Source organism: Lygodium microphyllum, chromosome 7 (assembly GCF_053477565.2).
Source record: "Lygodium microphyllum isolate KBCC chromosome 7, Lygodium_microphyllum_v1.1.10, whole genome shotgun sequence".
In the NCBI taxonomy this organism is placed as follows: Eukaryota; Viridiplantae; Streptophyta; class Polypodiopsida; order Schizaeales; family Lygodiaceae; genus Lygodium; species Lygodium microphyllum.
Window position 1 is genome coordinate 95,672,503 of NC_141141.1, and position 12,998 is coordinate 95,685,500.

The 12,998-nt window shown below is 44.7% G+C and overlaps 1 protein-coding gene across 1 annotated transcript in view; it reads right to left on the reverse strand.

Annotated features, from left to right (window-relative positions):
* Positions 1-447: 447 nt before the first annotated feature.
* The window catches only part of LOC148033721 (serine/threonine protein phosphatase 2A 55 kDa regulatory subunit B beta isoform-like), a 72,963-nt gene continuing 60,412 nt past the window's right edge, over positions 448-12,998 (reverse strand). The window contains exons 14-17 of the mRNA XM_087680956.1: positions 2,475-2,566; positions 2,056-2,133; positions 1,899-1,966; positions 448-1,770 (exon numbers count right to left, since the gene is read on the reverse strand). Coding sequence (XP_087537082.1) covers positions 1,634-1,770; positions 1,899-1,966; positions 2,056-2,133; positions 2,475-2,566 — 375 coding nt within the window. The 3' untranslated portion in view covers positions 448-1,633. The remainder of the gene's footprint in view (positions 1,771-1,898; positions 1,967-2,055; positions 2,134-2,474; positions 2,567-12,998) is intronic.

Below are 12,998 nucleotides of genomic sequence, written 5' to 3' on the forward strand. Positions count from 1 at the left end.
CAGAAACATGTCCATGGAATTTGGAATCAATTATTCAAGGCACACAAGCAAGCTTGACATGAGAGATTCCTGTGGAGATGTTGTTAAGCAGCATGTCCAAGGAAATTTGAACAAATTATTCAAGTTATTATCCTTTTAAACATTGGATTGTGTCTTAATCACTGGACCCAGATTCAAGATACAAGGATACACTAGAGATTCACAGGTTGAGAACTGCAACAACATGAGGCTTCCACCTCTTAGATTGTGCACAATAGAATAATTCCATATACCAAAAGCATAGTGCTCAACTTTAAGAACAGCCTTTCAAAATATATATAGGCAAACAAAGCTTCTTAGATTTGTTGTATAACATCGTATTTTTAAACACACCTGTACATTTTTTGCACGGAGCTATAAACAAACCTTCAAACAGCTTAAACATTTCATTGGTAGTACATCAGAATGTTCGAGAAAGAATGTCCAATAAAAACACTCTGAAACATTACAGTCCTTCTACATCAAGATGATGTAGTAGCCTTTACAATGCCTCGCACAATAATACATTTGAGGAAAAGATTGCAGTTACAATTCAATATAGGCTTGAAGAAACATTTGGAAAGATGGAAATGCTCATCATTTCATTCAATCCTCACCAACTCATGTCATGTTTAAAACTAAGATCTGAACGTAAGGGCATGGCAATGTTGCACAAGGATATGACAAATTTTCCAAACTGTAATCCTTGCCATACAAAATGTTACTAGAAAGTGATCTGTTTTTTGAATCCATAATAGAATCCCATTACTGTTTAACACCTCAACAGCTATATTACTCCTGAACATGAGAATCTCCAATTGCACAGGAGGCTCAAGTCCGTTAGTCATTGGAGGTTCCACAATCTTGGACTTCATTTCCACAAACTGCATCTGCTATTGCGAAGTCATCACTGTAACTAGAAATATGAATTAAAATTCAGTGAAGAAATGTAAAATTTAGTAAAGGAACTATAAGGTCCAGAAGAGCTCAGAGCAATTCAGTGAGAATGTTTATTCATCAAGAAGAGCAGGAAATCCTTTTGCCTGCAGAGTTTTGAGCATAATCATCCACACCCCTCCAGTAATTGAGGGCGGCAAGCGTATCTTTTGAATATCTAGATTGCAGAAAGCTTCATGAGATTTCGCATATTTAACTTTTGAGTACCCAAGGGGTAAACGGGGTATTGTTCCACCGACAACCAACTCCTGCATCCATGGATGGATCAAAACATCCAGATTCTGAACAGATTGTACAATATGCATATGAAATTTAGTGTGCCTGCTTGAAAGTAGAGCATCCTTATCGTGCAGACTACAGAACATGTTGGTGCAGCGAAGAACTGGTGGTTCTACTTCTTGCATAATCACTGGACAGTCAGCGCGGAAAACCAAGAAACTCATAGCTTCTACACTTCCCTCTGTCACCAGCAGCCAAGCCACACCATTCAATTGCTAACCAATACAATCCAGAACAAATCCATGTCTTGCAGCCACATTTAACGTCCATCCCAAATGTAATGGCTCTGCACACAAAGCTAAACTTGAGCACGGTGGCATTGAATTTTCCCCTATGGAATGGATGAGATCTGCAGTAACTTCCCCTTTATATTTCTTCCCTATGCATGGTACATATACAAGCTATTTGATGCAGCACATGCTATCAAATTGGCTGATGGATGCCAAGCCAAATGTAGAATTTTTGACTTGAAGTCTTGAACTCCCCCACTAATTTCACCCGCCAAATTGTCACTTCCTGTGTGATCAAGGCAAAAGACCTTTAAAGCACTGCTGTAGTATAACTAAAAGACCACTGCAACTTCATTATATCAAATCCACAGAGTCTGTCATTTCACAAACATAAAACCAATTAAAGAAAAAAACCTCGTTTACTGCGTCGTGCAAAACTGGTCAGACTCCTTGCTGGTTTTGTGGGAGTCTGTACAACCCGCCTTCAATATAGAGACCAGAAAAAAATCAATACAATTTGTGATATTTCAATGACACAAAAGATTTTAGAGGCATGATACTTGATGCTTACTTGGTTGGTTGCTTGCTTGCTTCCAATGTGGTAGCCTCGTCACTTCCAGCTACAATTCCAAACACTCGAAACAGATTACTGCAAGATTCCATACATGCAAAGTCAATTAGGCATGTAGGTCAAACCATGTTCCCTCCCCAAAACTGTGCATGAATAATAGGTATTAGTAGCTGTGCCCACTCCCCCACCCACCCAAAAAGAAAAAACAAAACAAAACAAAACCCAATTATTTCGTATGGCTCGGAAGCCATGCTCTTCACTTTCCTTCCTTGTTAATCAGGTAAGGCAAAGGTACACCAAAGACAAAAAGCCAACTCCAAAAACAAACAGAATATCCAACCCCCATGATCAGCAGAGACACAAACATCACATCTACCATGTCAACAAGTCCAATATGGATATAGAAGTAACTCGCTGACCTGTATGACCCTGTTGCTACTCGAAGGCCATCCCCACTCAGACAACACTCGAATTTGTCAAAGATTGAGTCATTTTCATAAAGGTCACACAACTGTAAAGGAACAAAGACAAAAGATGCAAGGGTCAAAATCCGCAGGTAATTTCGAGTAAAATATCAAGCCAAAGGTTTCTGTCACCTTGCCAGCAATACAGGACATCAACCAAACCAAGGAAACAGAATTTATGGCACTTGACCAAATGATTGATCTTAGCAGCATAGACATATTTGATTCAAATTATGCAATCCGTACTAATTACCAAGTGAACTCCATTAAAATAGTTGGGTTTACTCCTTTGAAACAGCTCTCTTTCTTAACATGAAATCCAGGAATATCCATGCCTGGGCATGTCCATTAGACACTTTTCAATCTTTGCTTCTATCTCGACAAGGCAGGGGAGCAACGGCCATGCTAGCAACAGGTAGTTCACAGCTATTTTTCTTACTTCCATATGGAAGAGAGTAAGAAATGAGAAGCTTAGGTTGACACGTCACAGAATAAGTATAAAGGAGCTTGCTTCATTGAATAGCTATGGAAGAGAGATTCCAGGGAGTCCTGCTCTTTTCTAGGTCTCAAGCAAATATCCCACCACACATAAGTAATAAACTGAGAATATGTGAGATGGAAGTGGCACGCCCTGAATATATGAGCTAAGGTGTACACTTAACCCTTTGACCCTTATTTCGTGAGAAGTGGTGCACAAATTGCTCCCACCTAGACATGAACTTTTACACACAATAATGTGTGTTCACACGTGATTTTTTTAATATTAATTTGTTAGTTTTAGAATTTGTTATGAAATTAAAATCCCCCCTCAATGCCAATGTCAAGGACATCACAATCAATGTCAATTGTTTGCAACACCATTGCCAAGCAATGGAGGCTAGGTAGTACATTTTTCGCTTGATGTTGAAGGCAATGACCACAAGCAGTCTTCCGAACTTCGTTGGAGACCTTCATTTGATGTAGGTTGGTGCCAATGTGAACAGCTCCAAATTATGCCAGCAAAATTTGGAGAATTCAAGCTCGAATTGGGAAATCCCCAATTTGTGTATGAATAGGCCCCTAACAATCCAATGTTTTGAAGTTTAGTTAATTAAACTTTAATTTTGGGCTTATCTAGTCAATAATGGGCCGGCAGATAATCTAACAAGCAGCACATGTAGCTAGGTTCCAGGTGGGGATAAACATGTGGGAGTGAACAGGTTGTTAGACATGCTCAATGCCCCACCCTCGTAAGGTACCACCAATGATCCATGGTGCTCTAAGTTGTAAAGCCCCCATTATGAGGAGAAACAATGTCTGGAGATTGGTTGGGTCCTGACTTGTGACTAATTGGCAAAAGGGTAACCTTGACAGTATTCGCAAAGTTATCAACAAAGGAGAAAGAAGGAACAAACTATATGAACTGAGTGCTCTTACAACCACCATTGGTGTGGGCACAAGTAAACTTTGGCATGAAAGATTTGGTCACATTGGATTTGCAGTCTACAGTCCACACCAAGAGGAGTTGGAAGGAGACCACCATCTTTGGATAGGTCAAAGGCCACTCCCCTTCCATAGCACAGCTCTGAGATTAGCATCACTCTACCTTGCACATTGGCAACTCATGCATTGCAGACGTAGTGTTGATGGGGCAAGGCATTTTCATATTTCACCTCACCTCCACAGAGGTTGCACAAAAGCTCATTGATGACTCTCCTATGGTGTCAATGCAAGGGATCATCTACATAGTTCCTTGCTATAGCAATTTCAATTTTCACAATCCCCACCTTTTGATCTCATCATAGGTTCCCTTGACACCCTATCACTCTACTCTTCTCAGGCCTATGTTGTCTAGGAGTGGACTTCAATGCCCCTTCAGCATTGTGTTTCTGGCATCTTTTACAAATGTACCAACAAGCAAGGGTACCAAAGGTACGGACATTAGTTGCAGATGTAAAACGAAAAACTAAAGTTTTGGAGATTGTAGTTGGTAACCCTACGGTTACTCAGCAGACTATTGTCCCAAGGCAGCATAGGCAATGTCTCAAATGCAATGCCTTTGGTCATCAGGCTTCTGAGTGCACATAGTTTGATCATAAGCTTGATCAACAAGGGAGAAATCACCAGACGGAGGCTCACTCTATAGTGGATAATGATGGATTTGCTAGAATCCTACAACAAAATAATAGAGCTAAGTAGCCCATCAGCAGCCCTAATTGAGAATGAGCACCTAGGGAGGAGCTACTCCTCGTAAGCATGGCTTCTCATAGCAAGCAACACCCCCTTGGTGTCAATGTCATCGCCCTCCAGCTCAGCCTTCCCCCTATCCCCCTAAAGTCTCTTGACAGGTTCCACAACACAATATCCTCTCCTCATCATGAAAACAAAACAACCCCTTTCAACTAACGGAAAGCTTTGCACCATCATTAGCAGCTTATAGGTTCCACCATGATGCCCAATCCCATCCAGAAGTGTTTTATCATTGTGGCCGTGTTTGCACATGAGTTGCAAGTCATGGGGAGCTCCTACGTCCTCAAAAGGTGGGCAATCTTTGTATTTGCAAATCTCAAAATGGCAAGGTGCAATTATTAGCTCCTTTGGATGGACCAAACTACTCCATGCAAACCACACACTCCAATGATTGGTATGAGGTGAAGGTGCTGGAGGTAATCGACGACCAAGTGATAGACCATATGTCCCAATTGCTAGGAGATGCAAGGTTCAAGTTGCTCTCACATTGATGTCTTAGATGCATGGCGGACATCAACTCAATATCTAGAGTACAGTTTCCTCATTTTAACATTCTTTTACATACCACACAATAGTAGCCTCCCTTTCAACTTGATTGAATGTTCGTTTATCCATGCAACTCGATATACATGTCGACAACGGCCCAATGGACTTCTTAGCTAATAGAATCATGTTCCATGTTCAAGCAGCTTGCCTTCTAAACCAACCGCCAAACGCCACTGATGGAGCCTATTTTCCCTCGTCTTCAACCACGCTATATGGAAATGTATTTGGTAAACCCTAGAGTCTTCCCATGAGCATATAGCTAGGATCTTGAAACAAGAATAGCCTTCACTTTAGCAAAGCATACACTCTCAAGAAGCTAACTATTTGGCAAGAGATGCAACTAGCCTTCGTTGGGCATATCAACAATTTGTTACTTCAAAAGCAACTCTCCCTTCATTCTAGCACAATCAAGAAGGTGCTCCCAAGTGGCTCATTTATCTCCTAAGACTATTACATCAGTGCGCATGGACACAAGGACGTGAAATTTTATTGATTTGCTTAGCATTTAATTAAAAGTTAAATCAAATATGCTAATGTGACTTACACGTGAGGTGCAAGTTGATTGTTTCATAGTATGGGACCCAGGACCCCAAGATATCAATGGGTGTCAAAGGCAAAAAGTTGTAACAAGTTATGCATTACAAGTTCAAGGTGGTACCCGGTGTCATATTTCAGCCTAGACCAATTTATTGCCCACTAATGTCAATGGTGACATTAGAGACAAGGCACTTATTAATTAATTAATGCCAATCTAAGGATCAATAACCGCTCAAGGATACTTGGAAGACAAATTTGTCTAGCCAATTCAATTATTGGATGTTGTAATTGCTTTTCTAAGCACTAAAATAATTATTAAATTAATTTTTAACATTAATATTCTAAAGATTAATTTAATAAGTTGAATAATGCTGAAAAATCAAATCAAAAGATCAAAAGTCCTTCTAATGCAAATAACAATATACAAGAGGGGACAGCGGTCTTTATAGTGGTCCTAAGCTATAGTTGATAACTTCCATAGTGGTTTCAACAAGGTAGCAGTAGCTTTTCATTCTTGCAATGCAACTCTAAAATTCCTCTCTACAATAGTCTTTCTCATCCCCCAATCATCTCTCAAGTTATCTCAACGTTTTTCAACAATTTAAGCCATCATAGGAAGAGATTTCAATCAATCTTTACTCTAAACACTAATGTATAACAAAAATTAGGGTTTTAACAGTCACCTTGGGAAGCATGCTCAAAATTTAGGGCCTAGGACTTCAATTCCAATAGCTGAAATTAAGAAATTTCAAGGAGATTCAAGAGGCCAACCAGCCAATATTAGATTTGGGGCTAAATTTGTCTTTTAAGGAGCAAGATGAAGGCCTATCCCCAAGCACACTAAGGGACAAATTGGTTTGAAGGCTTGCTGATCAATTTTGACAACAAGAAGCACTTGGATTAGCGAAGGAGATTAGAGGATCTCACATGTACTCCTTTCATTTGCAATATAAGATTAAAAAATACCGCAAGGGACACCAATTTTGGGGCCAACCGGGTGTGCAATGTCCAAATTTAAAGTGACAAAGTGTGGATTTTCAGTTTATGTGAATTTTGTGCTACTTGTAATAGTGCTTAATCAAGTTAGCTACCACTCTATCTGAGGAGAAAGGCTCATTTCATGTTTCCATTGCCACGATACCATCAATTCCATTGACTTCGTGGGCACTCCAAGCACCTAATTGAAGGTCAAAACCTTTGCTCTAGAGCTAAAATTGTATCCAGCTGAGTATTGCAGCAAGAATGTCTTCAAATAATGAGATGGAATTAAGCAAGAATGATGCCTCTTGATCTGAAAATTCACAGAGTGTTGGGGAAAATGCAATGCATGTTGTTGGACAAGGTACGCAGCATGGAGAGCGACAATGTTAGTTTAGACCAAAGTCCAATTTGAATCTCTATAAGCATATAAGTACAACGGTCCCCCCCCTTGGCATAAAGCAACCCAAGAGTCCTAGTACAAGTAACAAAAAACACGCTTCACAACTTGCCAATGTGACATGTATGGCCTGAGCATATATCTACTCAAGGCTAAAACTACAAACTAAATATATGGCCTTGTGTTGCATAAATAAATGAGACATCCAATTGTTGGAGCATATGTATGAATGTCAAACAAATCATTGTCATCATACAAAGACATCTTGAGTCTAGTCTCCATCAGTGTGCTAACTAGCTTGCAATTTTGGAAGCCAAATCTCTGGAGGAGTTTACCAATATATCTGGATTAAGACAATCCAATGCCTCTAGCATAATGGATAAACTAAATGCCCAAATAGTAATGCAAAGGCCCTAAATCTCACATTTCAAAACTTTGCTACAAATATTTCTTGAATGCTGAAATCTGATTAGCATATGTCTTGTGAGCATAAGATCATCTACATAAAAACAAATGACCAACAAGGATCCCCCTTCTTTGCATACATAAAGAGTAGACTCTGATGGGCTGGTAATGAATCCTTGGCTGAGTAAAAAGGCATCAATGTTTATATATCAAGCTCATGGAGCTTACTTCAAACCATATAAATCTTTTTCAGCTTGCATACCAAGTGTTCGGATCCATCAACTGCAAAACCAATGGGTTCCCCATGTAAAAATGCAATTTTAACATCAAGCTAGTGCACAATCCAACCATAATGGGCAACCAAAGCAACCATACACCGAATGCTAGTCATATGGGATGTAGAAGCAAATGTCTCCTCATAATCAATACCCTTCTTTTGCGCGTATCTTTTTGCTGCAAGCTTGTGGCTTTGTACTTATCAATGGATCCATCCACTTTTCTTTTCAGCTTATAGACCCATTTAGTACCAATGTCTTTCTTTCCAACATGCAATGTCGCTAAATCCCATGTAGTCTATATCCTTTGCTCTCACTATTGTACCCTACAAAATGCATTTGACAACCTTGCTATCCAACTTTTTTCTTAGTACTTTGGGAATATGAGCATATGCAAGACACCAAAAAGTACGAAAGTGGCCAACTAAAGGCTTTCGGTTGTTCCAAGCCTCAAATGGCGTGACAATTTTGAATGCCTTGGTGGGGCACCTATTCAAAATGTGACAAGCACACATAACTGCTTCCATTCCCCCCCCCGAGGCAAAACACCACGCAGCCACCCCCTCCTCACCCCACCTGGCAGGACCACATGCCTATGCATCCACTCCCCACAAAGGCGTCACAAGCTTCCCCTGAGGACCTACATCCCCTACCCCCTCCCCCCCAACGGTCCCCCCCCCCCCCCCCGACCCTAGTCCACAATCCCCTCCCCCCTCCAGAGCTACTGCTCCCCCCCCCCCACACCCCCCGTGTGCCTCCGACCACCCCACCACCCCCCGAGTCCCCCTCTCCCCACCATCACCCCCGTCAACCACCCCCCCCGGATCCCCACCTTGTACAGGTGAATCTTCCCTCACCTCCCACAGGAGGGGAGGAGCCCCATATGCCGACGTCCTCCACTCGTTGGCAATCGAGTCCCCCCTTCCCCCACACAGCCACCAGCTCATCCGTCCACGCTGCTTATCACACTTTCCTAAGAAGTGCAATTACTACCACAAGAGTTTTTTCACAATGGGCCATAGTCTTACCTGAGAGTTGCGGAGCACGAAGAGTTTCCACTACCCCTGGAGGTGGGAATCTTCGTGGTACACAAGTCAAGGAGTGGCATGGTCCATCTACTAGCACCACCGGATGGACCGAACTATGCCTTCTTCCTTCATACCTCTCACACAGGAGATTGGACGACAACACAAATAGAGCAAGAGGTGAAGAGCCAGGTGACAGACCACATCTCCCACTGGATGGAAGAAGGTGGACTGGTACTTTTCTCTCGACAATGGCCAGGCTATATGATGGACATTAACTACCGGGCTGGTGCCAAGGTCCCACATCGAAGAATTATCTTTTAAGCCCCTCTGCAATGGAGAGCTCCAACGGATGTGATCGAGTGGCCCCTGGCACAAGCGGCCTGCTTCTACCAGTGTATAGAGTCTCGCCTCTCACCCTGGTTGATAGATGCGCTGGTGGTACCACCAGGCAAATCCATCACTCCCATGGTCCGCCCGAGGGCTACCATGGGGGAATGGAGTTCACCATCCAAGCCGGCAACGAAGCGTATTCGCATGCCTCATAGCTCCTCTTCTTCGTCAGTAGCTTCCACACTGAACAGATGCTTGTTCAATCAGTCACAGGTGTCCCTATGAGTTTACATCTTACATCCTAGAATGTGAATAGCATCCACTATAGTGGAACGCGTAGTTCCAAGAAGTTGATTGTTCGGCAGGAGTTGCAGCCTGCCCTTGCTGAACGGATCCACATCTTACTTCTACAAGAGCACAAGCTCACTCCTGCCTAGGCACAGCAATCGGAAATGTACTCCCAGGCAGTTCACACACTTACTGGAAGCACATCAACGGTGCCCACAATAGGAATGGAGACATATGCACCTCTATTGGCCCGAGTCTCACCGCCTGTGTACGAGACTACGGAACGATAGTAGCAAGGAGGGTTCTATGGATCAAATTGGATATTGGAAACTCGTGCCTTGGAGTCCTCAATGTCGAGGCAAAAACTGCCAAGGCATGGCTGGGAAGGAGCAGGAGGCATGGGAGGCCTTTCTACTAGCAGTAGGAGCACGTGATGCTTGGAGAGATCCTGCCTTGCATAGGAGGGAGAGGTCGTTGGACTTCTCTTGGGGATACAAGCAGCTAGGTGGAGCCCTGCCGGAGCAGTTGGACAAATTCTATGTGGGAGAGTGGGGAGGCTCTCATGGAAGCCAGATTGGGCAATTGGCGAGCACCACATTGTCTAACCATTGCCCGATTCTCTTGACGCTTGATCCCCTAACATCTGCCCTAGACACACGATCCCGTCAGATCCCTGACTCGATCTATAGGAGGGAGGAGATGACAAGACAGACAGAGCAAATTTGGACCAAGGAGTGGGGCAGGAGGGACCGGATTGCAGAGGAGGTTGCAGAGATCCTAGTCGAGTTGAGCAGTGTCTGCCAAGAGGCAGCCATACAAGCCAAGCAGCAGAGCTAGCAGGAGAGAGCACCTCAGCGGGACCTTGCATCCACTCAGAGATTATTACACGAGGCACTAGGGGATCCCACCCTCCACACACAAGAGGTATGCGCGTAAGCAGCCATTGCTGGCCTAGAGGATAGGCGCTAGGAGTTCTCTTTCCGCACCTCAGCAGCTTTCTAGGCGCGGAAGGAGGACACAATGTGCAGGGAGTTTTTCCAGGTGCACCAGCCTCGCACCTCACGAGAGCATATACGCAGCCTTCGAGATCATTATGGGAGGACTCGTTCTAGCCCAGACAAGGTGATGGAGATTCCCACCGACTACTATAAACACCTTTTCCAACAGGAGACAGCCTTAGCTAGAGGACAGCGATGTAGACAACAGATCTAGGATCACATCCCGTCCCTCGTCACAGAGGAGATGGGACGCTCCCTCCTAGCCCCCTTCACAAAGAAGGAACTAGAGGAGGCTTTCCACACACAAGACAGGCAGAAGTGCCCGGGAGAGGATGGCCTCTCTAAGGCCTTCTTCACTACCTACTAGGAGGTGGTGAAGGACCTCCTACTGATGGCTTTCTAGGAGATTTTCACTTCAGGACAAATGCCAGGGAGTCTTTCAGCAAGCCTTATCAGTCTTCTCCCTAGTGGAGGAGACCAATTGAAGCTTTCCTAGTGAAGACCAATCACATTATTGTTAGTGGTCTATAAGGCACTAGCAAAGATGATTGGTAGGCGACTCCGCCCTATGCTTCCAGACGTCATTCATGACCCACAGACACGCTTTGTCCAAGATAGGAGGCATCGTAGACAATGTCTTCACCTTCTTTGAGACGACAGAGTAGGCCCATCACAGTGGTCAGGGACTATTATACTACTTCTGGACTTCATCAAAGCCTATGACAGGGTAGACTAGGACTTCTTAGAGGGCACCATGGTGAGGTTGGGCTTTCCCCAAGCATGGATCCGCGAGGTCTCCACACTTTACCGATCGGCTACCAGCATGGTTCTCATAGGTGGCAAGGCGAGGGGAGGAGTTTCAACTGGAGAGACTGGTCCGATAGGGCTGCCCCCTAGCCCCACACCTATTCTTACTCTTTGCAGAGGCAATGTCTCACTTCCTCAAGTCACGTGTAAGCGGGTTATGTGGCCTCTCACTTCGAGTGAGAGAGGAGACGGAGCTGTTAGACTCAAGAGTATGCAGATGATACAGCACTCTACATAGAGGACAATGAGTTGATGCTGGAGAGAGTGAGACTAGTTCTCGAGGTATTCTGTACTACGACGGGAGCGAAAATCAACTAGCAAAAGTCAGTTGATTTCCTTACAGACCCGAACTCTAGCATGGAGTAGGGTGTCCACTTGGGATTTAGATGGGTGTACAGAGGGCAAACCGTCCGTTACCTAGGGTTCGAGGTGGAACTCGACATCACCCCCGCCCAACAGTTTCTTCCAGTCCTTGACTCTATTCAGAGGAAGCTAACCTACTGGAGTACTGCTCGCCTTTTCCTAGCAGGTCGAGACCACGTGGTTAACCAGGTCCCTCTAGCAACAGCTTGGTACATCGCCTCGTGTTGGTGCTTCTCCTCATCCTATGTAGTTCAGCTTCGACGTCTAGTGCGGAACTTCCTTTGGGCCCGGCCAAATAGTTCCAAGGATTCCCGGGCCAAGGTGGCATGGGTGACCATCATCCGGCATTGGTCAGAGAGAGAACTTGGGATCATAGACCCAGAGTATCAAAGTATGGACCTCTTAGGCAAGCTAGTAGTCCGCGGCCTCACACCAGGAGGGGGTAGACCTGGAAGGTCCTATTGCAAGAGGGTCTCCAAGATTGTAGACCAAGGCTTGGCGGTGATTGGAGGCTGTCCCTGAGATGGATCTTCACGACAGCCCAGATTACCCCCCCCCCCCCCCCTCAAATCCCCCTTTCTATGCAGCCTTCTTTTGTGTGGCAACGCCTCTGTAAGGCCCTAATTCAAAGCTCCCTAGTTGCCAAGAGGGGATAGACCGCCAACCAATGATCTGGAATCCCAAGGTCAAAGATCGGAATGATGTACAAATTGGCGAGTGCCCCCATATCCAGTGGACTAGTTGGAAGGCCAACTCGACCCGTACCATCAAGACATGGCAAGAGGAGTACAGGATGGTGAACGAAGAGGTGTTGCAGCGAGCATCAAGCTGCTAGCAAGCATCAAGCTGCCAGAGAGAAGTTGAATTGAGGAGAAGGGAGATAGACGTAGCAATATCTCAGGAGTGGCTTGACCCCCCATTATGAGAGCCGGTAGAGCACGGGGAGGTATGGGCTGCTAGGTTTTTACTAGCAGATATCCCCCTACAAGTGACAGGTAGAGTGGGCGACGCGCCACATGGGACATTCTTCACCGTGCAGAAGGGGAGGCGTCTGGCCCTTGACAGAGAGCAACAGGATGCGGGGATAGCTGTCCTTTCATGGAGGAGGATTCGGATAGTTGGCCTTCAGAGGAAGACATGTCGGTTGGATCCCTATGTCTTCTGGGAGGAGCTCAGGAAGTGGTGCCTCTCGATTTGGGAGGGCAAGCCACTTGAGCTGGAGTGGGATCCGAGAGAGTGGCTATGGCCGGCCACTATGGTCGCCAAGAAGCCACTGAGGCTCCTGAGTACACAGC